The 27,385-nt window shown below is 45.2% G+C and overlaps 1 protein-coding gene across 1 annotated transcript in view; it reads left to right on the top strand.

Annotated features, from left to right (window-relative positions):
* ABCC5 (ATP binding cassette subfamily C member 5) overlaps nt 1-27,385 on the top strand; it is an 84,993-nt gene that overhangs the window by 50,501 nt on the left and 7,107 nt on the right. Inside the window, exons 16-26 of the mRNA XM_021692586.2 lie at nt 340-483; nt 3,322-3,424; nt 6,323-6,507; nt 6,897-7,043; nt 7,334-7,463; nt 8,832-8,985; nt 9,071-9,199; nt 11,993-12,179; nt 13,509-13,598; nt 15,984-16,173; nt 18,995-19,154. Coding sequence (XP_021548261.1) covers nt 340-483; nt 3,322-3,424; nt 6,323-6,507; nt 6,897-7,043; nt 7,334-7,463; nt 8,832-8,985; nt 9,071-9,199; nt 11,993-12,179; nt 13,509-13,598; nt 15,984-16,173; nt 18,995-19,154 — 1,619 coding nt within the window. The remainder of the gene's footprint in view (nt 1-339; nt 484-3,321; nt 3,425-6,322; nt 6,508-6,896; nt 7,044-7,333; nt 7,464-8,831; nt 8,986-9,070; nt 9,200-11,992; nt 12,180-13,508; nt 13,599-15,983; nt 16,174-18,994; nt 19,155-27,385) is intronic.

Consider the following 27,385-nt stretch of genomic DNA (forward strand, 5'->3'; position numbering starts at 1 on the left):
TGTGTCAAAAACTAGAGGTGATGCTCTTTGAACCGCATCACAAGGCACAGTAAACTAAAACGGGTTCTCTCACTCTTGGCACTATTGACATTTTGGGCCAGATTGCTCTTTGTTGGGGGTGGGGGGAAGGCTGTCCTGTGCAGCCCTGGCCTCTATCCACTGGATGACAGAGGTACCCATCCCCAGTTGTAGCAACCAAAAAGGGCTCTAGAGAGTGCCAGATGTCCCCTGGGAGGCTCAGTTGCCTCCAGATGAGAACCTCCGAAGGAAGGTGTGGGTATTGAATGTATTTGCACAAATGTCAGCAACACTGTATTGTCCCTGCCTTTTTGTCTCCAGTACCTGGCCGATTGTGATGACGTGATCTTCATGAAAGAAGGCTGTATTACAGAAAGAGGCACCCACGAGGAACTGATGAATTTAAATGGTGACTATGCTACCATCTTTAATAACCTGTTGCTGGGAGAGACACCCCCAGTTGAGGTAAGATTTGCATGGCGTTTGTGGGCATCTCCTCCTTTCTAGCAAGGGAGACTTGACTGTAGCGAGTGATGGAGAGATCCCAGCTGAACTCAGTGTCTGTGTCTTGTTGGCAGGGGCCCTATATTCTGGTGACCAGACTCCTTTGCTTTAGTTCACATACTGGTGTTGCTCTACGAGAGCAGGATTATGGGGCTGGTGGGCCGATGTCTTCTGCCACTGAGAACACATTAATGAGGCAATGACAGGGAGAAAGTTATGGGCTCAGCACATGCTGTTGTTCAGTCGTAACTGAGCTTCCTAAACTCTGTCATTCCTGACTGAAGGATTATGAAGCTCCTTTTTAAATAAACAAGTGAAGAAGGAGTGAGGGAAGAGAAATTAAATATTGCATACATTTGACAATGATCCCTGGTGCCTTGGCTGCTAATTTGGCACTCATTAACTGACATCTGTGTCCCAATTCCTGGGTTAGACACGTCATAGATGTCATCCCATGTAGTCATTTTAACAGAGCTCTGTGGCAAAGTAGGATTATCCCCCACTTTTATAGCTGAGGGAATGGAAGATCAGAAACCTTAAGAGCTCGAGAACAAAGGTGGTTTGATGTCACCATGCTCCTTCTGCCTCGCTACCCTGCTTCCTGTGGCAACACAGAATGGCAGTTTTCCATGGCTTTCCCCTGGGCTCCGAGTTAGGCCCAAACAGGGGTATTTAGTTAGAGCTCGCCAAAGAGGTTGTTTTTCCTTCTTGCCACCCTGCTCTCATTTTGAACTCCTTACTTATTCTGTGGTCACCCTGGATTCTAGGGGTGCACTCATGCACTCAGGCTGGGCTAAAAGGTACTTCTTAGCTACCAGGTCATTTGATGTCTGCACAGGATAAAAGCAGAGTTACTGGGACCTTTTCTGGGAGCCCTGTTTCAGTCCTTGGGTGTCATCCTGTTTGATTTCACAAACAGTATAATTAACTGTTCGTGACCGATGCGTTTTAGGCCTCTAGGAATAACAGGCGTTCCAGGGTGTCACCAGGAACTTCAGTTGAGACACCTGAATCCAGATATGGATTTTATGATCTCTCCCTCTGACTCTCAGGGTACTTTGGACTCTTCAGAAGTTTTCCTCCTCACTGTAGACGTGGAGGGGGGAAATGAGAGGGAAAGAAATTAAAATAGGAAACATCCAAGAAGCAAAAGAATATCGAGAATCGGTGTATTGCAGCAGAGAGAACATACCTTAGGAATGTCACTTAACTTTCCTGAGCTTTGGTTTCCTCATCTTAAAAATGGGGATGACACCTGCCTCTTAGAGTTGTTGCATCAAATAATGAAATAATATGTAATCTTACTAGTAAGTGGTCAGCAAATGATAATTTTCTCTTTAATGCATTTATTCATACACAGTAGTAAATATAAAATTAGAGCCCCATCTTGTGTTCTGTCGTGGCTTTAAATTTTATATTTTCTGGTTTTTTTCACTGTCCGTTTAAAAAGTCTAGTTGGAGAGCAAACTTGGGTCATGAGGCTGACAATGACATAGAATTAAATGTAGTAAGCTCAGGGCGCCTGGCTGGCTTAGTCAGTGGAGCATGGGACTGTTGATCTCGAGGTTGTAGGCTTGTTTTATTTTGTTTTTTAAAGATTTATTTATTTATTTATTTGAGAGAGAGAGAGAGCACAGAGGGAAAGGGAGAGAGAATACCAAGCAGACTCCCCACTGAGTGCAGAGCTCAACTTGGGGCTCAATCCCATGACCCTGAGATCATGACCTAAGTGGAAACCAAGAGTCAGATGCTCAATCAACTGTGCCACGCAGGCACCTCGGGGTTATAGGTTTGAGCCCCATGTTGGGCATAGAAATTACTTAAAAGTAAAATCTTTTAAGAAGTAAATGTAGTAAACTAAATTAAGGGAATTTTCTATATAAAGATAATAAGAGGAACTTCAAAAGGGGAGCATTAAGTAGCCTCTGTTATCTCAGGTACAATCTGATGGATGTTTATTAAGTCACTTTGTGTCCTATTATGGGCAGTGCTTGGTGCTAGGTCTGGTAGAGGTTACCACCGTGAGTCAGACATCATCTCATCCTCGAGGGACTCGCAGTCTGCTAAGCAAGACCGATGCTCTGATGCTCTTATAGGGAACTGTAACACCAGGTCACATTTGCTGCAACATGCTATCATGAAGTACTAACCGAGTGCCTGGGAGAACAGGGGAGGGGTGAGCTCTATCCTAGAGGAGTCTAAGTTGCCTCAGGGAGGATTTAAGATTTGAATCCCTCCGAATGGGGATAACTGTAACTGAGTTGGGGTGAGGGGAGGGGCATTCCAAGTGAAGAACCAGTGTGGACAAAGGTCCAGAAGTGGGGAATGGCAGGGTGGTGTGAGGAATGGTGTGAAATCCAGTGTGGCTGGAGAGTAGAAGTCACGGGAATGGGAGAAGAACATACAGAGTCGGGCTAGGGCCAGAATGTGGAGGTTTTGCAAAACCAGGCTGAATTTGAGTATATCCTGTGGTAGCAGTGGGAAATGGTCAGATCTATGATTGGATTTAGTAATGTGGAGATCAGAGATGAAGGAATGGGAATGCCCCAGCCCTAATACTTTGGGCAAGTTGGAGTGGATGAGAACATTGGGGAAAGCAAGGTCTATGGAATAACAGGATAGGAACCCAGATACCGAAGACTGAAGGAGCTGAGGAAGCACAAGAAAGTGGCCCTTTTAAGAGGTTTGATGTATCTCTTCTCAAGAATAGCAGCAGCTTGAAGATGATTCTCCAGTGTGCCTGTGGACATTTGTCTGAATGGCCGTATTGTAACCAGAGACACTTTTTTTTAATATTAGATTAATTCAAAAAAAGAAACCAGCGGTTCACAGAAGAAATCACAAGACAAAGGTCCTAAAACAGGATCAGTAAAGAAGGAGAAAGCAGTGAAGCCAGAGGAAGGTAATGACCTTTTTTGAGATTTTAGATTTGTCATTAAAGTTTATCGGAAAGTATGCCAAGTGGTAATTCATAATGTTTGACAGCATTGTGTGTTGTAGAGTCCTCTGGCCTTATATTTCTGGAATAACAAATTCTTGTATAATATTGGGAGACTATGAGGTGCCTTTTGTTTGCTTAAACAGACCAAAACAGTAAGAATGACCTTTAATCCTCTGCCTTCGCTACATACTGTGGGTCAGGTGTCTGTAATCATAGCTGAGTCATCCTGAGTAAGGAGAAATGGAATGATGAGTAGAGGTATACCCTTCTTCCCGTGATTCACCTTTGCTTTTTTTTTTTTTGAAGATTTTATTTCGGAGAGAGAGAGAGCAAGCATGGGTAGGGGAGGGCAGAGGGCACCCCTCACCTCTGCTCTTTAAAAGTCAGTGCCAGTCTGCCTTCAGCTCAGGTCATGATCCGGGAGTCCTGGAATCAAGCCCCGCATCAGGCTCCCTGCTTCTCCCTCTGCCTCTGCCCTTCCCCCCTTTGCTCATGCTCGCTCTCTCGCTCTCTGTCTCTCAAATAAATAAATAAAATCTTTAAAAACAAACAAAAGTCAGTGCCAGTCTGTGGCTGACTCAGCAGAGCATGCAACTCTTGATCTTAGAGTTGTGAGTTCTGAGCCCCACTTCGGGTATAGAGATTACTTAAAAATAAAAATCTTAAAATAAAAGTCAGTGCCAGTCCAGGAAGAGATGTTTCAGCACGAGCAGTGTCTACATCTTCAGTAGCTCCCTCATTAGAATGTTACCCTCCTGGCTTTTTTTTTTTTTTAAAGATTTTTTTATTTATTTGAGAGAGAGAATGAGACAGAGAGCATGAGAGAGGGGAGGGTCAGAGGGAGAAGCAGACTCCCCACTGAGCAGGGAGCCCGATGCGGGACTCGATCCGGGGACTCCAGGATCATGACCTGAGCCGAAGGCAGCCGCTTAACCGGCTGAGCCACCCAGGCGCCCCCTCCTGGCTTTTTCTGATGAGGCCACAACAGGGCCAGGCTGAAAAGTTACAGCGCAGGTTTTTCCTGCCTGACTTTCCCCGGCCAGAGTCCTGGCTCTGGTTTCTTAACTCCTTTATCTTATCAACTAAAGCAAATATTGAGAGTTAGGAAAACTATTTGTAATGCCTCCGGCATTTTCACCTTTGTGAATCTTAAGCTGCACCAGTTTACCCCAGATACAGAACAAAGAGCGCAGCCCTGTTTTAAAGCTCTCTTTTGTTGTCACCGAGTCACCTCACGTTATGAATCCAGGACTTTGGCCCTGGGCCTGTTTTCACTTCCTTGTTCTTAAAACTGCACAGTTGTTTGGTGTTAGGAGTTGACCATCCTGACTTAGCACACCCTGCCGCTTTTCTTTCTTTCCGTAAACCAGGCATGAGACTTTGCATTGGGTGTGATTTAAGATACCTGTACACACACAAAACAAACACAGCACAGAAGGCTGAGTCATCTCTCTGTTCCTGGCACAGGCAGTATCAAAAACCCCAGAGAACCCTGAGGGAATGTTTGTTCTCATCTACAGAGCCCCTGACCTGGATACTCACAACTCTTCAAGTACTCCAGGCACGTGAGGCTTGTTCCAAGATAATTAGACGTTGCCCGTGATATAGAGGCACTGGCTTTTTGGAGGGCTGTTTCTCTGTATTAGGGCATCAGCATCAGTCACCTGACCATCCCAGGGAGCCTCCAGGAGGTACCCTTGAGCCTTTCTCTCCTCCTCAGCCGATCACCATGTCTAATGAATTTACCTCCCGAACCTCCAACCCCATTGCCACGACCCTGGTTCTAGCCCCATCATCGTGCACCTAGAGTGTTACAGCTGCTTCCTTTTAAATCTGTCCCCCATGCAGACAGCTGAGAGGTCTAGTTAAAAATGGGGGACCAGGGGCACCTGGGTGGCTCAGTCGGTTAACTGTCTGCCTTCAGCTCAGGTCATGATCTCAGGGTCCTGGGATGGAGCCCCGCGTCGGGCTCCCTGCTCAGCGGGAAGTCTCCTTCTCCCTCTCCCTCTCCCCCTACATGTGCTCTCGCTCTCTCTGCCTCTCTCAAATAAATAAATAAAATCTTAAAAAAAAAAAAAATGGGTGACCAACCAACTCACTTTCCCTCAGGAAGTCTTTCAGTGGCCTCCCATTTCAAAGCAGTGTTTTCTCATCTTGGTCCTGATAGGGCACACATAGAAAATGCCATCATTTGTACGGGACACTGGGATGCATGGACAAGGCTGCTCGCTGCCAGAGGCGGCTGATCTGGCCATCCACAGATCCATAGCCTGGGAGTCAAATCTCCACGCATGTGTAGCCCATTCTCTTAAGCTTCCGTAATCGACCTTATCTCCTGCCGCTTGTTAGGTGCACTTAATGGTCCATCCTTGCTGAATTGGCTGGCTGTTTTCCTACCTCTGTGCTGATGCCCACCTTTTCCCCACCTGGTGTACCTTTTGAGACCATACAGAAAGCAGAAAGTCTTCCCTGAAACCGCTCCCCCAAGGAGGTTAGGTACACCTGGATGTTCCCGTGCTGCCCTGCATATATCTCTAGCATTGCATTTAGCATATTTTATTATAATTCTGTGTTCATTTTGTCTGTCCTGCCAGGCTGTGGAAAGACCCTCTGCCAGATCTCAAGGGCAGGGACTTGGGCTTAATTGCTCCAGGGCCTCATCGTGGGCCCGGTTCATAGTGGTGTTTAGTAAATGTTCAATGGAAGAATATTCTAGCCAGGATAAAAGAATTCTAATCTAGAGCCATGTGAAACTATAGGTTTTCTTTGAGTCTGCTCTCCTATAAGTGACTTAGTTTTGGAAAAGTAGCTTTTTCCTGCTGAGTTCATGTGTTTTTGTTTTGTTTTTTTCTTACCTAGGGCAGCTAGTGCAACTGGAAGAAAAGGGGCAGGGTTCAGTGCCCTGGTCAGTATACGGTGTCTACATTCAGGCCGCCGGGGGCCCCTTGGCTTTCCTGGTCATTATATCCCTTTTCATGCTGAATGTGGGCAGCACCGCCTTCAGCAATTGGTGGTTGAGTTACTGGATCAAGCAAGGAAGTGGGGTAAGTTTCCTCACTAATGGGAAGAGTGTATTGTCTCAGAATGTCGCTGTTTCTTTGTATTCTCTGGCTGTCCTTGGGGAAACTGCTCTAGTTTTCGATGGAAAGAACTAGTGAACAAGGATTACCCAGGGTGCAAAAGATGAGCCCCTAACGTGGCCTCACAGGATAGTTGCTCCCTGACCAGCTATGTAGCAGCAGGACCCCTGGAGGCTGTCTGCCCTCCTCCACTAGAAAAGAGAGAAGGGGACGGGCAAAGCTTGCCTTGTGTTTGCCGCAACCAGGCCCCACAGTCATTATCCTGCCCCTTCCTTTGAGCTGAGAATGGCCCCGAGTAGGAGTTCCTGGCTGTCCTTAGGAGTCTTACCTCACAGAGCCTTGCCTCCAAACAGAACGCCACAGTGACGCAAGGGAACAAGACCTCTCTGAGCAGCAGCATGAAGGACAATCCTCTCATGCAGTACTATGCCAGCATCTACGCCCTCTCCATGGCAGTCATGCTGATCCTGAAAGCCATTCGAGGAGTTGTCTTTGTCAAGGTATGCAGCGGGTGGCTTCTGCGTCTCCTCTCCCTAGTGACTGTGTGGTCAGCCTCTCTCGGGTTCATTCTGAGCAGGGGAGCTCCTCGGAAGCAAGATTTAGCTGAAATGACCTGTATCCCATTAGCCTCAGCCTTTTCCGAGTACCCACCTCTTTCTTCTGTGACCATTTGCCCTTCTCCAGCTTTGCGAGTGGATGTCTTCTGGAGCTGGGACCTGGGTAAATAGGAATGAGTCTGCCTGAGTCCTTGGGTCTCTGGGCCCTGATCACTTTGTCCTCTGCTCCTTAGGGCACACTGCGAGCCTCCTCCCGGCTCCATGACGAACTTTTCCGAAGGATCCTCCGAAGCCCTATGAAGTTCTTTGACACCACCCCCACAGGGAGGATTCTCAACAGGTTTTCCAAAGACATGGATGAAGGTATTTCTCACTGCTTCTTTTATGCTCTGGAGCATAAGCTGCAGCTCCCCGTGCTCTGCAGCCTTCTAAATAACCCGCCAGGCGTGCTCATCTATCCATCCGTATGTTCTGAGAGTGCATACGGCTGCTGGGGTCCACACCAGGAACAGTTTAGTTTTGGACTTTTCTCCAGGTTGCAACTTGTACTTAGGCTAAGGACCCATCTGGTTTTTTCACCTGTCATCTAAGTTCTCACCTGAGCTCATTTAACCTGAAAACAAGTTCAGAGGATCGAGTTGGCCTAAATACTTTGGACGGGAGCGTCTGAGATTCCAGAACATGTTTACTTTGAGGGTAGTGCATTGGTTCCTGGACATTTAAACCTCTGGCAGGTTTTCTGGATGCTGTGTGGGCTGTGCGAGCACCAGAACTTAACTCCTTCTCATAGCTCAGTATAATAGTAATAGCACCTGACGTTTATTGAGGGCTTCCTGTGTAACCAGCAGTGTGCTAGATACATTATCCTCATCCTCACAGGAGCCCTATGGGATGGGTATTGATTCACCCACTGAATGCATGGGAAAGCTGATGTCTAGAAAGGTTAAATAACTTGCCCAAGATTACATAGCTATTAGATAACAAAACTGGGAATCGAGCCCAGATCTTTTTAGCCTCGAGCTAATGCTTTTAACTGTCACCCTGTGCCGCCTCCACAGGAGTTTGTTTCAGATGTTGATAAAGCCAATGTAAAGCCATGGCCAGAGATAACAAGGGATCAGAACCATCACTGATACACAGAACTGATGCGTACACACACACACAAATGGAGGAAAGGTGGAAAGGAAAAAATCAGTGATATCAACATGTCTGGGATTTTTATGAAAATACTCCAGCCAAAAAAAAAAAAGTGGGAGGAGGAGATAGCCCTTCTAGAGAAGATGAAAAAAATACTGATAACTTTTGAAGGTTCTACATTCTTTTGATTTTTGTGTATGTTTAAATTTTTCCATAATGAAAAATTTCTCAAATGTTAGCAGCAGTTTATTGTTACGGGTAAGACTAAAGATTATGTTTCCTTCTTGCCTATTTATTTTCCAAATATTTTACAACAGAAGTATATGACTTTTAAAGGGAAAATTGTTTAAAGGGGTTGGGTAGCCTCATAAACCCAGGAGACGGCCTGGGGGAGAAAGACCACTTAGATTTCCTTGGGACAAGAAAAATGAGATCAAGCAGGTTTCTAGATTTTTCTTTGATTTAAAAGACAACACACACATTTGAGATAGAGAATTTGTGGAACCTCTTTGTGTTTTTTAAATATTTTTGGTCACACTCTCCCTGTTTGTGGGTCCCAGCAGTCTGATCCTTGCTCCCTTGTGGTTTCCCCAGTCGATGTGCGCCTGCCATTCCAGGCCGAGATGTTCATCCAAAATGTCATCCTGGTGTTCTTCTGTGTTGGTATGATCGCCGGAGTTTTCCCGTGGTTCCTGGTGGCGGTGGGGCCCCTCTTCATCCTCTTTTCAGTTCTGCACATTGTCTCCAGGTAAACAAGAAGTGTTCACATCTCCCAGCGATGAAGCCAGGGTTGTTTGTCTACTGCTGTGACACAGAACTCATTCTCTCTCTAGGGTCCTGATTCGAGAGCTGAAGCGTCTGGACAACATCACACAGTCCCCTTTCCTCTCCCACATCACATCCAGCATACAGGGCCTTGCTACCATCCACGCCTACAACAAAGGGCAGGAATTTCTGCACAGGTCAGTGTTGATGGCGGCCGGAGGGCTCAAAGGGGAGTCAACATACCAGCATTTAATAAGTCTAAGAGGCCCTTCAAGGCCAGAGCTGGGGATTATAAAGCTCATTACCAAGTGCTGTAATGGTCTCTGATTAAAATTTACTCACTTGCTGGAACTCCTTTCTAAGCAAATGAGAAGACAAAACTACAGGTTTGGAGTCTATTGGCTTTGGACTCTAAATGGCTATATTTGAAGGAGTTTTTCTTTTTTCTTTTCTTTCCTTTTTTTGGAACAGTGATGGTCATTGACATTAAACCGACATTTTATGTTATCTGCTGAATATTGTTTAGATGACAAATTTATGTACATAGTCATTGAGATTTGTATTAACAAGATATTGGAACTAATTTAAATGTTCTTCAAGAGAGAGCTGGTTAAATAAGAATAGTATGTGGCCCTTAAAAAGAATGAGACAGGGGCGCCTTGATGACTCCGTTGGTTAAGCATCTGACTCTTGATTTCGGCTCAAGTCATAATCTCAGGGTCGTGAGATCGAGCCCTGCATCGGGCTCTGTGCTCAACAGGGAGTCTGCTGGAGATTCTTTCTCCCTCTCCCACTGCCCCTCCCCACCACACGCTCTCTCTCACTCTCCCCCTCAAATAAATAAATAAATAAATAAATCTTAAATGAGACAATTCTATAGGTACTGATATGGAATGATCTCTAAAATCCATTAGTGAAAGAGCAAGGTACAGATGTGGGTGTATGATATGCTCCCTTTTAGGTATGTGTTTATACATATAACATTTAGAAAATCTCTGAAAGGATACACAAGGAAGTACTAGTTTCCACTGGAAAGGGGAACTGAGTAGCTGGTGGATGGGCAGGAGAAAAACTGACTTCTCATGGTAAAACTTTTTATGCTGTCTAAATATTCTATCCTATGTGTAAATTGACTATTCCAAAAACTAATGTCCCAAAAATTAAGTAATTAATTTTAAAAAGAAAATCTAAATAGAAAGTTTAGTTTAGGGGCACTTGGGTGGCTCAGTTGGTTGAGTATCTGACTCTTAATTTTGGCTCAGGTCATGATCTTGAGACCAAGCCCCATGTCTGGCTCTGAGTTGGGCCTAGAGCCTGCTTGGGATTCTCTCTCTCCCTTTTCTTCCCCCCTCCCCACCCCCACTAGCTCTCTCTCTCTCCATCTCAAAAAAAAAAAAAAAAAAAAAAGCCCTCAAAAAGTTGAAAATAGAGCTACCCTATGACCCAGCAATTGCATTACTGGGTATTTACCCCAAAGATACAAATGTAGTGATCCAAAGGGGCACATGCACCCCAATGTTTATAGCAGCAATTTCCACAATAGCCAAACTATGGAAAGAACCCAGATGTCCATCGACAGATGAAAGGATAAAGAAGATGTGACATATATATATATATATATATATATATATATATATAATGGAATACTACTCAGCCATCAAAAAGAATGAAATCTTGCCATTTGCAATGATGTGGCTGGAACTAGAGGGTATTATGCTAAGCAAAATAAGTCAACCAGAGAAAGACAATTATAGGATCTCACTCATATGTGGAATTTAAGAAACAAAACAGATGTATGTAAGGGAAGAGAGGAAAAAATAAAATAAGACGAAATCAGAGAGGGAGACAAACCACAAGAGACTCTTAACCATAGGTAAAAAACTGTGGGTTGCTGGAGGGGAGAGGGGTGGGGGCAATGGGAAAACTGGGTGATGGACATCAAGGAGGGCACGTGATATAATGAGTACTGGGTGTTATATGCAACTGATGAATCACTGAACTCTACCTCAGAAACTAATACATTATATGTTAATGATTAAATTTAAATAAAGAAGAAAGTTTAGGTTAAATGACCCAGAAAAATAATCATCACTTTAAGAGAAGAACAGTAAAATACGCTCCATGCATGTGTATGTACATACATACATACATACATACATTTAACTATACTGGAAAAAATGCTGGGAGAAGATCCAGCAGACTATTAACCCTGGTTTTAACTGAGTGGTGAGAACACTACATTTTCTTCTTTACTGCATTTCCTAATTTTTCTCCAAATATCTTATATAAAGAGGAAAAGTGATTTTTTTTTTTAAAGCAAAGCACATTTGCTTGGCAAGACTTCCTGCTCAGGCGTTCTAATTGTATGTGTATGTGACACCTGAGCCTTTGGATCGGGTCTGATCTCTCTAGGACCCCTGGGGACAGTAGTGTCTCGCTCCTTGAATGGCAGAGGTTGTCCAGGTCTTTTTGCTGTGGTTTACTTCCTGGTTCTGTGCTCCACGGCCTTGGAAACAAGTACCATTTTGCCCAACAGCAGTGTGTCAGCAGACATTTTCCACTTTCCCACTTTAAGTCTGCGAGTTTATCTTTCCAGGTCTTAGTGCATTTCTGCAGTTTGCCTATTGTAGCCTGTCTCTTTGAGGAAGGGACCCCTGACCTAAGACATTTTTCTGAAGCTTAACCAGCCTCTTTATTTGGTCTCCTTTCCCTGTGCATTTGTTCTGTCATTAACATACGTATTTTTCCCTAATGTCTTGAACATGTTTCTTTGAAAGAATAAAACTAGAAAACCCCAAGTTGTCCTATGTGCAGAGCCTGGAATACTCTGCAGCCCTTAGATTTCCATATCCTTCTCCTAGGGACAAACAGGAAGTACTTAAAAGTTAGTCCTCCCCATAATTCACCAGAGCTCTGACATCACCCGCTCTCAGGATGGTGTGGTACTTTGTTTGCCTATTAGGTGTTCTGTCACCCTCTCGCCCTCACAGGTACCAGGAGCTCCTGGATAACAACCAAGGTCCTTTCTTCTTGTTCACATGTGCAATGCGGTGGCTGGCTGTGCGGCTGGACCTGATCAGCATTGCCCTGATCACCACCACCGGGCTGATGATCGTTCTCATGCACGGGCAGATTCCCCCCGCCTACTCGGGTCTTGCCATCTCCTATGCCGTCCAGGTCAGTCTCAGGGATGGAGCATTACCTTTGCTCGTGTGAGTTCTGTGTTGGCCTAGGAGAGGCATGGTAGGGGGCTCTCCCTCAGCCTTTGAGACTCCTAGAGCTTCTGCCCACCTACTTTCTTAGTAACAGCCTGGACTTGGCTGGGGTGGAGAGGATGGGAGAGAGGTACGTGTGTTATATAGGAACAAAGGGATTTAAGTCTGTTGCACATGTTTAAGAAATAGGTGCCATTTATTTATAAATAAACACGATTTTGAAAATGGTTTCTTAATTACAGGTTTCTACGTTCACCACCCTCTCGTTTCTGGCGTCTTCCTGGTCTTCTAAGAAATACTATGTCCTCAATATGCTTCTTACATGCATTTTATTTTCAGGCCCCTGATTTTCCCAAAACTGTTACATATGTAGACCCGGCCCCTAGGGATGGTTTAAGGTCTTTAAATAGCTCAGAGAACAGTTGGGAACTTGAGCACTAAGTATTTGTAGATGTTAAGGAATTATTACTCATTTTTTAGATGTCATCATGGTGTTGGACAATGGTATTGTGTTTTTAAAGAGTCTTTATGTGTTAGATACAAGCTAAGTTATTTAAGAATGAACGGATAGGATGTCTGGGATTTGCTTTCACATAATGCAGATGGGTGGTGTGGTATGGATGAAACAATGTTATCTATAAGTTGACAGGTTTTTAAGGACATGGGAGTTCATTATACTGCCCTTTCTACTCTTGTATATGTTTGACATTTTTTCCATGTCAGAAAGGTCAAAACAAATAAGTAGGGAAACAAAACCAAGAAGAGCTAATGTATCTTCACAGATTCTCAAAGATGCCTGTCCATGTTATACAGACTTACTTGATCATCAGGGGGAGAATAGGTGTTCTAAGTACTGTGGCTCAGGATCCTCAGTGTGAGGTGCCCAGGGGGCTCTGCATTCTCACCAGCGGCTCACAGGGTGATATAGATCTCCATTTGTTGTGACTGCCAGAGCAGGTGCAGGCTGCTCGGCAGGAAGCCCGGAAGTTACTCAGCTGCAGATGTGTGTGCTGGAAATGTGAAAATGGATGGAAAGCCTTTGGCTGCAGGGAAGTCAGCGCCAGCCGTCCCTCAATGCCACCTGCCTTTGTTGAGAATTGCAATGGACTGGGGGATAGTAGGCATCATGTTAAACATTTAGAGAATGACTCGGTCCGTAAAACCAGCTGCTGCCGGTGCCCGGTTCGTTGGTATATTGAGCTGTAATCCCCTAGCTGGAAGACGTTTTCTGGCATTGGCCTGACATGTATTCATAATGAATTCCTTCTTGGATTTTGCCTTCCATTATCAGTTAACCGGCCTGTTCCAGTTTACCGTCAGACTGGCATCCGAGACAGAAGCCCGCTTCACCTCAGTGGAGAGGATCAACCACTACATCCAGGTCAGGACGCGAAAGCCTTTCTTCATGACCCTTTTACCCTTTTGCTGCCTCGGGTGGTGGTGCAAGGAGGATGCTTGTTTCTCACAGGCGAGGACCAGCAGTCTCTTCAGCCTGTGTGGAGTGGAGAAGAGATTATCCTAAGAGGTTCTAAATGTTTTTGTGAATTGTGTCTGATTAAGAATGTAGGTAATTTTCCTTACAGTGTTTAAAACCATGGAGTGTTTTAAATCTTATTCTAGTTTACTTGTTCTTTTTTTTTTTTTTTTAAGATTTTATTTATTTATTTGGCAAAGAGAGACACAGCGAGAGAGGGAACACAAGCAGGGGGAGCGGGAGAGGGAGAAGCAGGCTTCCCGCTGAGCAGGGAGCCTGATGCGGGGTTCGATCCCAGGACCCTGGAACCATGACCTGAGCCAAAGGCAGACGCTTAACGACTGAGCCACCCAGGCGACCCTAGGTCACTTGTTCTTAACCAGGGATGGCCGTTGGTATCCCTGCTGAGCTTTAGGCAGAGACAGACGCAGGCCTCATCTCTGGAGATTCTGATACAGTCGATCTGGGGTGAGCCCCAGGCTTCTGACATTTTAGAAGCTCCGTGGCTAATTCTAAACTGCATTCCTAGTTTAGAAACCAGTTTAATTTTGTTGATACTGAGATGAACTGACTCTTCCTGCCTTCCCTCAGTAACCCTTCAGTGCTACCTCAGGGCAGCGTCTTGCGGCTGGAGCATGTCCCAGCTGGGACGCTGAAAGCAGTTTTCTATAGAGAGAAGCAGAGTCACAAGTAGTTAAGACTCTCAAATTTAACTCAGTTCAGAGAAGTTACCTATTTTGGGAACTGCCCAGAGACTTTATCAGCATTTATATCATGGTTTATGTGGGAAGAATATATCTCAATTTCCAGATAATTGACTTAGAAACATAGTTTTGAAAAACTACCCTTTCAGTTGAGAACTAGCATATTATGTAAATTGCATTTTCCAGCAGACCTGCTTTCCTGAACTGTTTTGACAATAACCTCATTAAGTGTAGGATATTTCTTAAACTTATACATTATTATTCTCAGAAAGAATGACAGATAGCTATCTAAGGCAGATAAATATCTGCTAATAGCTGTTCCTTTTATTTATCCATTGGGTTCTTTGCCCAGTGCTCATGTCTGGGGACAGTATCTGGGTGTGTAGTGTTTGATTTAAAATTGCTGTTGGTGGGGCGCCTGGGTGGCTCAGTTGGTTAAGCGACTGCCTTCGGCTCAGGTCATGACCCTGGAGTCCCGGGATCGAGTCCCGCATCGGGCTCCCTGCTCGGCGGGGAGTCTGCTTCTCCCTCTGACCCTCTTCCCTCTCATGCTCTCTCTCATTCTCTCTCTCAAATAAATAAATAAAAATCTTAAAAAAAAAAAAATTGCTGTTGGTGAGAGTCTCTTGCTAAAATGGTCACGGTGATGGTCAGTCATGGTAGAGTGGACCCTGCACAAACCAGTCACATTTCTGAGGACTGGCTCCCACTGCCAGTGCCCAACCTGGATGCCTCTGCCAACACGGAGCCCTTCCAGCTTGGAGTTCAAGATGTCAGTCTCCACCTGCCCTCCCAGCCCCACCCCCGTCCCTGCCCAGAGCTCCACAGCTGTTGGCTTTCACTTCCCTAGGAGGCCGTAAAGTCCCGTGACTAGTTGCCAGAGAATTTTCAAACATTGCAAGGTGGGACTGTTGGTAACAAAAATTACCCAAGCAGTTACACAGCATTTTTAAAGCTGAATGGATTTCCACGATTCTCTCATCCAGTCCCCACGACTTGCAGATGAGAAACTAAGACCTAGAGTGAAGAAGTGATATATCCAGGTCACATCACGATTGGGGGCAGATTGAGCTTCGAGCCCATGTCTCCTGAGGTGACTGATACGTCAGAATGCCAGGATCTGATGAAATGTTCAGGAAATGGTAGTTGCCTTCCTTTGGGTTTGGGCGATTGGCTTTCAAATGGTGGAATCTTGTTTCAAGTAGAATATTGTGAAAGAATTCCAATAAAAAGGGCTGTGTTTGAAGAGCCGTGGAAAGCCTCATGCCCCACCCTTGGCCTCCAAGGCAGTTTTGTGGAGAAGTTCCCTAAGACAAAAAACAGTTGGAAGGCCACTGCCCCCCCCCCCCCCCCCCATGCTGCTTCGTGGCCGCTGTAAATGGCTAAGTGTGAAGTTAGTCACCATTGCACTCTGTCTGGTTTAGTGGTAATAAGCATGTACTGCCAAGGGCATCTTCCATGGGAAGGGAAGAGGGCAGCAGCTGCTTCTGTATGGCTGCTGTGGTTGTCTGGCGTTTACTTCTCTTTGAAAGCCTTGCAGCTCCTACAGAAGCTGGTCAGTCTGACCCAGCCACTCCTGTCTCCCCAGACTCTCTCTTTGGAAGCACCTGCCAGAATTAAGAACAAGGCTCCCTCCCCTGACTGGCCCCAGGAAGGAGAGGTGACCTTTGAGAATGCAGAGATGAGGTACCAAGAAAATCTCCCTCTGGTTCTGAAGAAGGTGTCCTTCACCATCAAACCCAAGGAGAAGATTGGCATTGTGGGGCGGACTGGATCAGGTAAGAGCGAGCAAAGGCCTCTGGAGAAACATTTGAACCTATCGGAGTTAAAAGTGTGGGGCCCATGATTTGCTGTTTATTGACTGTCCCTCTCATCCCTTCAAACCAGCTCCATATTAATGAGTGATGAGTAAGGTCTCTCTGAAGCCAATTTTCTCAGTGTATTCTCAACCCTGCTTTTTTAACACTTAGTGCTTTTTCTGATCATAAAAGTATACATTCTCAATGCAGAACACTTGGAGTATATACAAAGTACAAAAGGGGAAAAGCACCCATAACTCCACTATCTAGAGATAATTACTGTTAATATTTTAGTAGGTATCTTGTCAGGCTTTTTTTTTTTTTAAGATTTTATTTATTTATTTATTAGAGAGAGAGCGAGAGAGCACGCGTGCGTGCAGAAGTGGGGGGAGGGGCAGAGGGCGAGGGAGAAGCAGACTCTGTGCTGAGCAGGGAACCCAACGTGGAACTCTATCCCAGGATCCTGAGATCATGACCTGAGCCAAAGGCAGACGCCCAACCAACTAAACCACCGAGGTGCCCCTTGTCAGGCTTTTTCTATCAGCAAATATGTTTATGAAAATGGGGTCATTTTACACACACCGTCTCATGGCCTGCCTTTAAATCTACCAAATATTTTTCCATGTCAATTAATAGCTTGTGACGTGAATTCTATTCAGCAGGATATAAAATTCCATTTTATGGATGTATCATAATTTATATTTAACCAGTCTCCAATTGTAGGGCATTGAGGTTGTTGTCGATTTTTCACTATTATGAATAGTACTGCAGTGAATATCCTTATTTCCGTGAGGTCAAAACACACAAAACATTTAAGTTGTCTGTGACATAATGCCAGTGTTGCCTTGTATTTATCAGATGCTAACGTAGCTCTAAATAAGAAACCTGTGTTCTTTGAAGACAGAAATTACTTTCTTGATCTGACATCAGTTGCAAAGAAATAGAGAATTGGCTCTCATTTAGGCATTTTACTTTGCCCTTAGAATCATATTACTTCTTTAGATTTCTAGGGTCAAGACTTGAGTAATTCATTTCTTTCCCTCTTTCCTTCCTGAATAACATTTCAAAGATTGAGGCTTGTTTTCATTTACTAACTGGTTTACCTGGTATAAGAAGTCTCTCTGGTTCACTTCTCATCAGCTCTGGGGGCTCCATGCTTCCTTGGCGTCAAAACTCTTCTCGCTTTGTTTCTTTCCATTAAAAACAAAACAAAAACCTTGTGTCTTTTCTGGCCAATGTACTTGAAAGAACCTGCTAAGAAGAGAAGAAAAAGCCATTTCCTGCTTCCTATTTGAAGGAATTATTTCATGTCAGAACAGTACACTGTCTGTAGGTTTTTTACGCTGCAAGGAGAATGTTCAGCCAAGGAGGGTGGCTGTCCCCAAAGCTCTTCCTTTGCTTTCTCCCTCAAATTCCCTCTGCTACATGGGCTCCCAGGTATACTGGGAGCTCTGACTGATGTCCTGAAGGTTCTGACTGATGTCCCCTCCTGTGATTCCCCTTAATCCTTAATACAGGTGGGACAGACTGAACTATTCATTAAGACTTTATTAAACCAGGGACGCCTGGGTGGCTCAGTCAGTTGAGCGTCCGACTCTTGGTTTCGGCTCAGGCCATGGTCTCAGGGTCGTGGGATTGAGCGCTGCGTCCACGCTCAGTGTGGAGTCTGCTTGTCCCTCTGTCTCTGCTCCTTCCCCCTCTCATGCTCTCTCTCAAATAAATAAATAAATAAATAAATAAATAAAATCTTTAAAAAAAAAAAGACTTAAACCATAAGTAGTGACAGGAAAAAAATAAGAAAAAATAAAGTAATTATAAATAGCCTGACTTACAAAGTCTAAACTAATCCGAACAAGCTTCTTCAGCGACTCGTAGACCCTGACTCTGCCATGGCCCTAGTCAAGGACATCACTGCGAGGACTTCATGGCCTCTTTTAGTAGCACATCCCGTCAGTGCGAAGGTAGTCTAGATCCAGAGAACTATAAAATCTTCTAGTCCAGGTAGCATCTTTTGTTAAAGTGGAACAACTTGATCTATTTTTTTTTTTAACAGTATGGTGATTCCTTTTTTTTTTTTTTAAGATTTTATTTATTTATTTGAGAGAGAGAGAGCATGGGGGAGAGGCAGAGGGAGAAACAGGCTTCCCACCCACTGAGCAGGGAGCTGGATGCGGGGTTCGATCCCAGGACCCTAGGATCACCACCTGAGCTGAAGGCAGGTGCTCAACCGACTGAGCCACCCAGGCGCCCCTCAGACCTGCTCTTCTGTCACAGTTCCTTATCATGGTAGAGTCATCTGCAGCCGCGTATTTACTCCTTCCCTGTGTGTTTACCCCAGGATGGTGGGGGGTCTTGTCTTGTTTCTCTCTCACCTACGATAAGGGGACAGAAGAGAGAGAAAACATCTTGTCCTCTGGTTTGCCACTAGCCCCTTGCTGTAAGAACTCTGTTCTCCTCACTTTGCCTGAGATGCGTGAAAGCCCATGTACCCACTCCTAAGGTGAAACGCAGGCATTTTTCTAATTTATTCTCATGAAAGTAAGAGTACCTGGTAGTACCTCAAACTCCTTCTCAGGCTGAAGCTGTGTGATTTAAACGTATATACTTGTAGCTCAGGAAAGTGCATTTTTTTCTGTTTCTGGCTATCACTTTCTACATTATCTTAATCAGATGAAATAATAATTGAAGAGAACTAGAAAAATAGATGATTTTGCCCAGAGGTTGGGGGGATTAAACCAGTTTTTGTCTTCATGAAATTTGCTAATTGAGCTGCTTTTCTGCATGTCTTTTGACTCCTCAGGGAAGTCCTCTCTGGGGATGGCCCTCTTCCGTCTGGTGGAGTTATCTGGAGGCTGCATCAAGATCGACGGAGTGAGAATCAGTGATATTGGCCTTGCTGACCTCCGAAGCAAGCTGTCCATTATTCCTCAAGAGCCAGTGCTATTCAGTGGCACCGTGAGGTGAGGATCCGAGTGCCCGTGTGCATGTGCTGCCTTTTGAGGCCAGATGGGCACGTTAGAGCCTCCATGTGGGACTGGGACCGAGTGACCTCAAGCCTAGTGCTTTTCCCGCCACTTCTTACTGCAGAAGTAAGGGGCAGCTCCACAAAACGGGGGCTGAGGGCCCTGAAGCATGTGGTGAAGAAGTCAGAGAGATCTGGGCTCAGATCTCTGCTCTGTGACTTCAGGCAAGTTACCTGCCTACGTCTAAGCTCATTACCTCAGCTGAAAGCTGGGGTTATTATTAAGGGCTGTCATTGTGGAGATTGCTTAAGTTGATACAAATTACACACGCACCGAGCCTGGCACATAGTGAGCAGTGAACGGTAGCAGCCCGTCAGCCTCATCCCATCTTCCTTCTTCCTCCCACTCCGTGTTGTCATCTGTCCTACGTGTGCTCCAATTTGCCGTTCTCATGGTGGTTTTCAGACCTTGTTATCACTCAGGTGTTTTCATTTTCCAGTATCTTCTCCCACCTTTGATTCTGACTCTGGAATGGTGCCTCTCTCTCTCTGAAATCTGCCGGGATGCCTAAGATAAATTTCCTCCTTTCTTCTTTTTTTTTTGAAAACTTATTTATTTGTGAGAGAGAGATCACAAGCCGGTGGGGAGGGGCAGAGGGAGAGGGAGAAGCTGACTCCCCGCTGAGCAGGGAGCCCGATGTGGGGCTCTATCCCAGGACCCCGGGGATCATGACCTGAGCAGATGCCTAACCAACTGAGCCACCCAGGTGCCCCTAAAATTCCTCCTCTTGACCTGTTAAAATAGTAACTAAGAAGGAAATATATTTAATCCCATTGACTTTCCCTATACCTTATCCTACCGTCACCCTTAGCATTTGCCTTAAGCATTTGCCTCCTTGGAACAATGGGTTTCTGTAATTCCTGTCCACGTCTGTTCAAGTTGCTTCTTCTTTGAACTAAAAATAGCTTTAACTATATAGCTGACCTAGATTGGACTTTTTTTTAATGAAATGAAATTCTTTAATTTTTAGCAGTCTTCAAAAAAATTGGTACCAACTTAATTTCAAATAACCATGGACTTGTCTTTAAAATTAGGTCCCCTCCCTTTCTTTGGAAATGGCACCTGAACTCACTGATGCAAGGAGGTTTGGTAGGTAGAATGAATTCTCACCTACCCGCACTCTTGGGTGTATTTATTTTGGCATTTTCTCTAAACAATAATGAATTTGGGCAGCATAGATTGGATCTGTTGATGCTGCTCCATCATTCTCTTTGGGTCCTGAGATAATAAGGTCAAACAAATGTCAGAAGAGAATTAGAATTTATCCAAGACTCAGGTCTAAAATTAAGAAATCAAGAGGTGTTGCCAGATCTGCTCTTCCCTCCCATAAATCCCTATTTTTAGATGCCACAAGAATGCCTTTGAGAATATAATTGGCCTTGTAATTTTTAGCTCAGGACAAAAGAACCATTTTTTCGTCATCATTTGGAAAAGAATTAAGAAACAGGGTGTGTTAAACTTGGCTGTGTTAAATACATTGCCACCAGGAATCCTCACTCTTCATTTGTAAATTTTACAGCACTTCGTTTGTGGCTGTGAATCAGGGGCTTCTAGAGTGAGTGGTTAAGGGCTTGTTTGGGCAGCACATGTACTAGAATTAAGGGTTAAGAATTGACCTGCTGGCCTGTGCAGCTGCTGTTTGTAGAACCTCATGGAAATGCTGGGAGTTGGGGCCATTTGTTACCAGCTCTAGTGACATGGTGCTGCTTGACGGACAAGCTTGTAATTGGTGTTCTGCTGCCCTGAGTTTTTCGTTACTGAGCTAAGAGTGCTGTTTGGGCGGTCAGCTGTACAAATTTAGGAAATCATACAAGTTTCATGTTCTGCCAACAGTAATTTTGGCTTTTTAAGTCAGGAGTAGAGCCTGAGGACAAATTAAATCCCAGACCTACTGTCTTCTTCCTTTTGTCCTCTCAGGTCTCATACAAATCCCAAAGAACATTCAGCTTTGGGTGTTCTTTTGCTTTTCTTAGAAAATTAGAAAGCCTATAATGAGTTTCCCAAGGCAAGGGCAGGATAGATCGGCTGTTTCGCAGTGGTCTCCTGGAGACCCTGAACATGGAAACTATCTTTACTACCGTTAGCCAGCAGTGAGGGTGGACACATCTTCTTGAGATACCAACATGCAGTTAAAACATAAGGAACTCTCAGGGCACCTGGGTGGCATAGTCAGTTGAGTGTCTGACTCTTGGTTTCTGCTCAAGGTGTGATCTCAGGGTCATGGGATCGAGCCCCACATCAGGCTCCATACTCAGCGCAGAGTCTGCTTGGAATTCTGTCTCCCTCTGCCCCTCCCACTCGTTCTCTCTCTCTCTCTAATAAATAAATAAATCTTTAAAAAAAAAATCATAAGGAACTCTCAGAGTGAAAGCAAGGTAAAACCAAATTCAAGTAAAACTTAAGGTGATGAGATAAAAATGTCTGAATTGTTCTCATACAAATATAACCTAAATCACAGACCAGATCATTTGGGGCCATATCGCTCCCTAGATTAGTCAGACTCTGTCCATTCCAATAGCTGCATCCAGCCCTCCCTTATCTGGCGGTAGGGCCTGTGTTTCTGCGACCAGCCCCTTTCCTGTGCCTTTTTTCCTGAGAGCTGGCTCTAAGATAAGAGGTTTCTTCTCATCCCGACCCTAAACATTTTTGCCAACCTTCCCTCTTTCATGGCCTTGGTAGTACCTTCCTTTCCTTTCCACAGAGGACCCTGTGCCTCCTGAGATCCCTCCCCTCTGCCCTAACCAGCCCTTGCTGGAGTGCATTCCATCCTTGGGGACAGTCTACGGCTCAGCTTGGCTGGTGGCTAACTGGCCTCTCAGTAAGACTAGTTGTCCTCAGCTGTCACTCTATAGTCTGTCTGTGAGTCTCAGTCTGCTTGTGGGGACTGGGCATCTTCTCATCCCCTGGAGCATCTCTGCTTGGTGGCCATTCATCAGCAAGAGGCAGTGTTCTCTTTTCTTCCTATTCACATCCCCTCACTCCCTTTCAGTCTGCCCATTACATTTTTTTACTTTTGAGGAATATTTCTGGTCCCCAACTCAAAATCACGGCAAAAATGACTGAGCACAACTGACCCATTCTGCTTTGGTTTAGTCAGACAGGAGCAGTTAGCCCTCTAGAGTGAATGGAAGCTGTTCTAACTTTGAAGCAGCTTCTTTCTTAGAATCTCAAGGTCTTATTGTTGTCTCTGAATTATTCTGTTGCTGAAGGGGGACCCCTTTCCTCTTTCTTTCTTCTCTCTCTCTTACTTTCTCTCTCTTTCTCTCTTTCTTTTTTTTTTTTTTTTTTTAAGATTTTATCTATTTATTTGACAGAGAGAGACACAGCTAGAGAGGGAACACAAGCAGGGGGAGTGGGAGAGGGAGAAGCAGGCTCCCCGCAGAGCAGGGAGCCCGATGCGGGACTCGATCCCAGGACCCTGGGATCATGACCTGAGCCGAAGGCAGTCGCCCAACCAACTGAGCCACCCAGGCACCCATCTCTCTCTCTCTTTCTTGCTTTCTTTTTTTTTTTTTTTTTCTAATAGTCTTTGCTTCTGTGGAACTTGGAATTTCCCAAAAGCTTCTTATTTTCAATATCAGAAAGTAATGTGAGTCTAGAATAACTACATCAAGAACACTAGGTGTTATCCAACATTTGCTAAGTCATTCTGGGCAAGATAGATGGGAAATCTCTACTTTTCTCTCAGTTTTGCTGTGAACCTAAACTGGCTCTTAAAAAAATTATCTTTAGGGGCGCCTGGGTGGCTCAGATGGTTAAGCGACTGCCTTCGGCTCAGGTCATGATCCCAGGGTCCGGGGATCGAGTCCCCGCATCGGGCTCCCTGCTCAGTGGGGAGCCTGCTTCTCCCTCTCCCTCTGCCTGCCATTCCCCCTGCTTGTGCTCTCTGTCAAATAAAAAATAAAAAATCTTTAAAAAAAAATTATCTTTAAAAAAATGGGAAAAGGTCATTCTGTGCCAGACACTGCTGCTCTAAAGAACAATGATAATGGAAGTCACTAAGCTTATTGAGAACTTACTACGTGGCAGATGTTGTCCTAAGCATTTTAATTGTATTAATTCGTCAGATTCTCAAAACCCCAGGAAGTAGGAACGGTTATTGTGCCGATTTTATAGATGATGAAACAGAAACCCAGAGAGGTAGATAATTTGCCCAAAGATAGGCGTTTGAACCTGGCTTTGGGAGCTCTTACACGCCACACTCGCTCCGTCACCTCCTGGAATTCTCACGATACCCACTCTCCACCGCGACCTTGGGAGGCATTCCGCCTTTCCAGCCACCAGAGTTAAGCCTGCTCCTCCGGGGGTCTTGGCTTTTAGTTACCTTTCTTTTTCCAGCAGCTTCACAATCTCCTCATCTGCTTCCAGATTTGCACAGGCCTCCCTCATCTTGGAAAAAAAAAAGTCACACACGCTCTGCTGCTCTCTGGAGTCTTTCTCAGTTACTTTGCTTTCCCCGTGTCCCTTTTCCCACCTCTAGCCTTTTTTCTACCTGATTTGATGCTTAGCAACTAAAGGCCAAAACCAGTCCATATCTCTGAATAACTATTTAGCACTGTCCTCTAGCTCCCAGCTCGCAGGAGGTCTGTGCTCCCAGGTCTCCTGCCCCGAGGCCGCGCGGGAGGCGCCCATGGCCATGGCGGGACAGTGTGATGCAGCAGTGTCTTCTTACGGGCCAGGGAGGCACTCCTGTATGCTCTCACGCTCTTGCAGAGATTCTCGGCCTCTTTTAGCCGTGGCCAGGAGGCCAACGTAGAATTCTGCCAAAAATAAATACGAAGGACCAAAGATGAAAATGCACTTCTGGCAACATTAGGACCCCAGGAGTTCTGACTACTAAAAATAGGTGCCTTCCTGTTCCGACGCCGCCTTTCTCTATCCATCCACCCAGCCAAAACTTCTGATGTTAGGGATGCATAACTTTGCTTTCACTTCTGTTTGTGGATCAGACTCAGGGCCATCTGGCTTCTCTAATGAGGGTGTATTTTCTTCTATTCCTGATTGAGCTCCCTGTTGAGATCAGTCTGGTGTGCCTTAATGTGTATGTACACCACCTCCTGGTGTATGTAAATACTCCTTATATATCTGGAAGCCATTGTCTAGTTTTTGGAGGCTCGTTCAGCTGGTGGGAAGGCCTAGGGTCAAGCCTGCCCATGTGTCTGCTGAGTCTTCACCCACAGAGAATCTGATGGGGCAGCCTCCTCAGTGAACAGGCAGCTGCACACCTACGTGCATACTCTGCGTCTGATAAGGGGTCTGTGAGGGGCTGCCTAGGTGTATTCGTCCCCTAGGGAGGTCACAACGAAGTGCCACAAAATGAGTGGCTTAAAACAACAGGAACTTTTCCCACAGCTCTGGGCGCTAGAAGTCTGAAATCAAGGTGTCAGCAGGATCAGGCTCCCTCTGAGACCTAGAGCGGAGGATCCTTCCCTTGCCTCTTCTACCTTCTAGTGGTTTGCCAGCGATCTTTGGTGCTCCTCGGCTTATAGGTGCATCATTCCAATCTCTTGCCTCCAACGTCACATGGTCTCCCTTTATTTCTCTGCCTTCACGTGACCCTCTCATAAGGACACCAGTCATATTGGATTAAGGGCCCACTGTATTCCACTACTCCGAATGACCTCATTTCAACTAATTACACCTGCAATGACCCTATTTCCAAATAGGATTACGTTCTTGGATACCAGGGGCTAGGATTTCAACATATCTTTTTGGAGAGGACACACTTCAACCCATAACAGTAGGCATCACTGTATAGTTTTAAAGAACATTTCCTAGACTAAGTCTAGGAGAATGGTCCACATGTTCCTAGCCTGGAAACCAGCATTATAGAGTCCTTCAGTCTGGAGCATATATTTATTGAAGTCTTCCTCTGTGCAAAGGACTCAATGCAGCAGAGGTAGGAGGAATCTGAATGAGTGGTAAAATCCAGAACCTACAATTAAACAATCCTGCCAGGAAGAGGTAAAGAAGGGGCAGATTGAAGCAGTAGGCGATGGGCTAAACTAGAAATCCAGAAAGCGAAATGTCAAACCATACGTGGCAATTTATCAAGTTACTGGGACTGGAAATTCCAGCCTTCGGTAACATGGATTTTCCACAGGCAAATATACCTCAGCAGTGGAGAATGAGCAGCATTCAGAGACCAAAGAAGACAGATGTTTATAACCAGGGAGCTCAGGGGTAGAACCAGAGCAAGGTGGGGACCCAAACCTTGGGAGCCTGAGCAGGCTGTCAAGATGGGAACTCGGGTACATGGAAGCACAACAGGAATTGAATTACTGGAACTGGATTGCCAGGAGGCAATTCAAGCTCAAGAAGAGGGACCAGAAGCTCTAAATGGGAACTATAGTCAGAGCAGAATGCGGATCTAGAGCAGCCCAGCGCTGAAGCACATATTGCTTGGGACTGCAGTTCTTACAGCCTAAGGTCAGAGTTGATTCCCCCTAAAGGGCAAAGGTGATTCTTCAGCATGGAGTCTTGTGGCTAGGCTGCAGATAGACCATGGTGGGGGTTACGAGCAGGAAACCAGGCAAAGTAGAACATGACCCCTATTTGTAACCAGTCACGATTGCCCATGTGTGGAGTGCCCTTCTTTCTAGGTTTGATAAGGACTTCCAAAAGGCTCTTGTAAAGAGCTCTGAGGAACTTGTTAAAAACAAAAAAAAGGTAAAATAATAATAATGGTTAGTTAATAAAGTGATTTTTTAGAAGAGTGCTGAAGTTTACGGTTCAAAAGGGTCGAAAATTCTGCTATAAAACATGAGAAGGTCCATATGAGACCACACAAGTAGGAGAGAATATTGTGAAAACTTGCATTGCCACCTAGATAAAGCCCTATCTGTGCAAAGTCTGGATGGGGAGGATTGTCTTGTGAACTTTGCCCCATGGGAATTCCCAGCAGTCGGTCATTGTTGAACCAGGCAAGAGTGTGATTAATCTCTTATTCTTCAGACTTGGGATAATGAACATGGGTTTCAGTCGGTCCCTAACCTGGTGGTGTGTAAGTGTAGAAGATTCTCCTAAGAGACAGCAAAAAACCCCCAGAACAATAGGGGCTCCTGGCTGGCTCGGTCAGTTAAGCGTCTGCCTTCGGCTCAGGTCATGATCCCAGGGTCCTGGGACTGAGCCCTGCATTGGGCTCCCTACTCAGCGGGGTGTCTGCTTCTCCCTCCCCATCTGACCCTCCCACCTCCCCCCACTCGTACTTTCTCTCTCACTCTCTCTCACACTCAAATAAGTAAAATCTTTAAAAAAGGAGCACCTGGGTGGCTCAGTCATTAAGCGTCTGCCTTCGGCTCAGGTCATGATCCCAGGGTCCTGGGATCAAGCCCCGCATCGGGCTCCCTGCTCCGTGGGAAGCCTGCTTCTCCCTCTCACACTCCCCTGCTTATGTTCCCTCTCTCACTTGTGTCTTTCTCTGTCAAATAAATAAGTAAAATCTTTAAAAAAAAAAAAAAAACCGACAATAATAAATGGTAATCTCATCAACCCAGATGTGTGTGCAGACTCTGGAGTGTTAGATAGGGAGGGTCAGGGGCTTCCAGTGTGACTAGAAACACGTACACTTCTCCTTAGACTTAGCCCGTGGTCTGCCATTTCACAGTTTAGATTATCAGCAAATTGGACCACCTTCTTGTTTAAGAGATAGGACTATGGAGATATGAGATATTAGATGGTATGCCTATAGAAGATCGGTCTTCCCCGTCCAGACTTTGCACAGTTAGGACTTTATCAGAACTCTTTCTGAGCCTGGTATTCAGGATCCCGGGATTATTGTGTCCACTTGGAAAGTGCAATGAATATAAATCAGAAAACCACCAAGCACTGGAACCAGGCAGCTAACGTGTCCACACGTATCTTGGGAATTTAACAGTTGCCACTAAGTAAATGTTTGCTCTGTTCCAGGCACTGTATGTACTGTCTCTAATGTTCACAGCAACCTACTGAGTCATGTCACTATATCCCCATTTTACAGAGGAGGAGACGGAGGAGTGGTTTGCCCAAGGTCATGCAGACGATAAGAAGCAGAGTGGGAATTTGAACCCAGTCTGCCTGGAACTACGTGTGCACGTGCTCCCTCCAACACACTGTTCTTTGCCTCTGTCATGACAGAAAATGCTTAAATTGTCACATACTGATGCCTCTTCTCAGGAAGTCAAGCAAGG

This window comes from Neomonachus schauinslandi, chromosome 1, assembly GCF_002201575.2.
Source record: "Neomonachus schauinslandi chromosome 1, ASM220157v2, whole genome shotgun sequence".
Taxonomy (NCBI): Eukaryota; Metazoa; Chordata; class Mammalia; order Carnivora; family Phocidae; genus Neomonachus; species Neomonachus schauinslandi.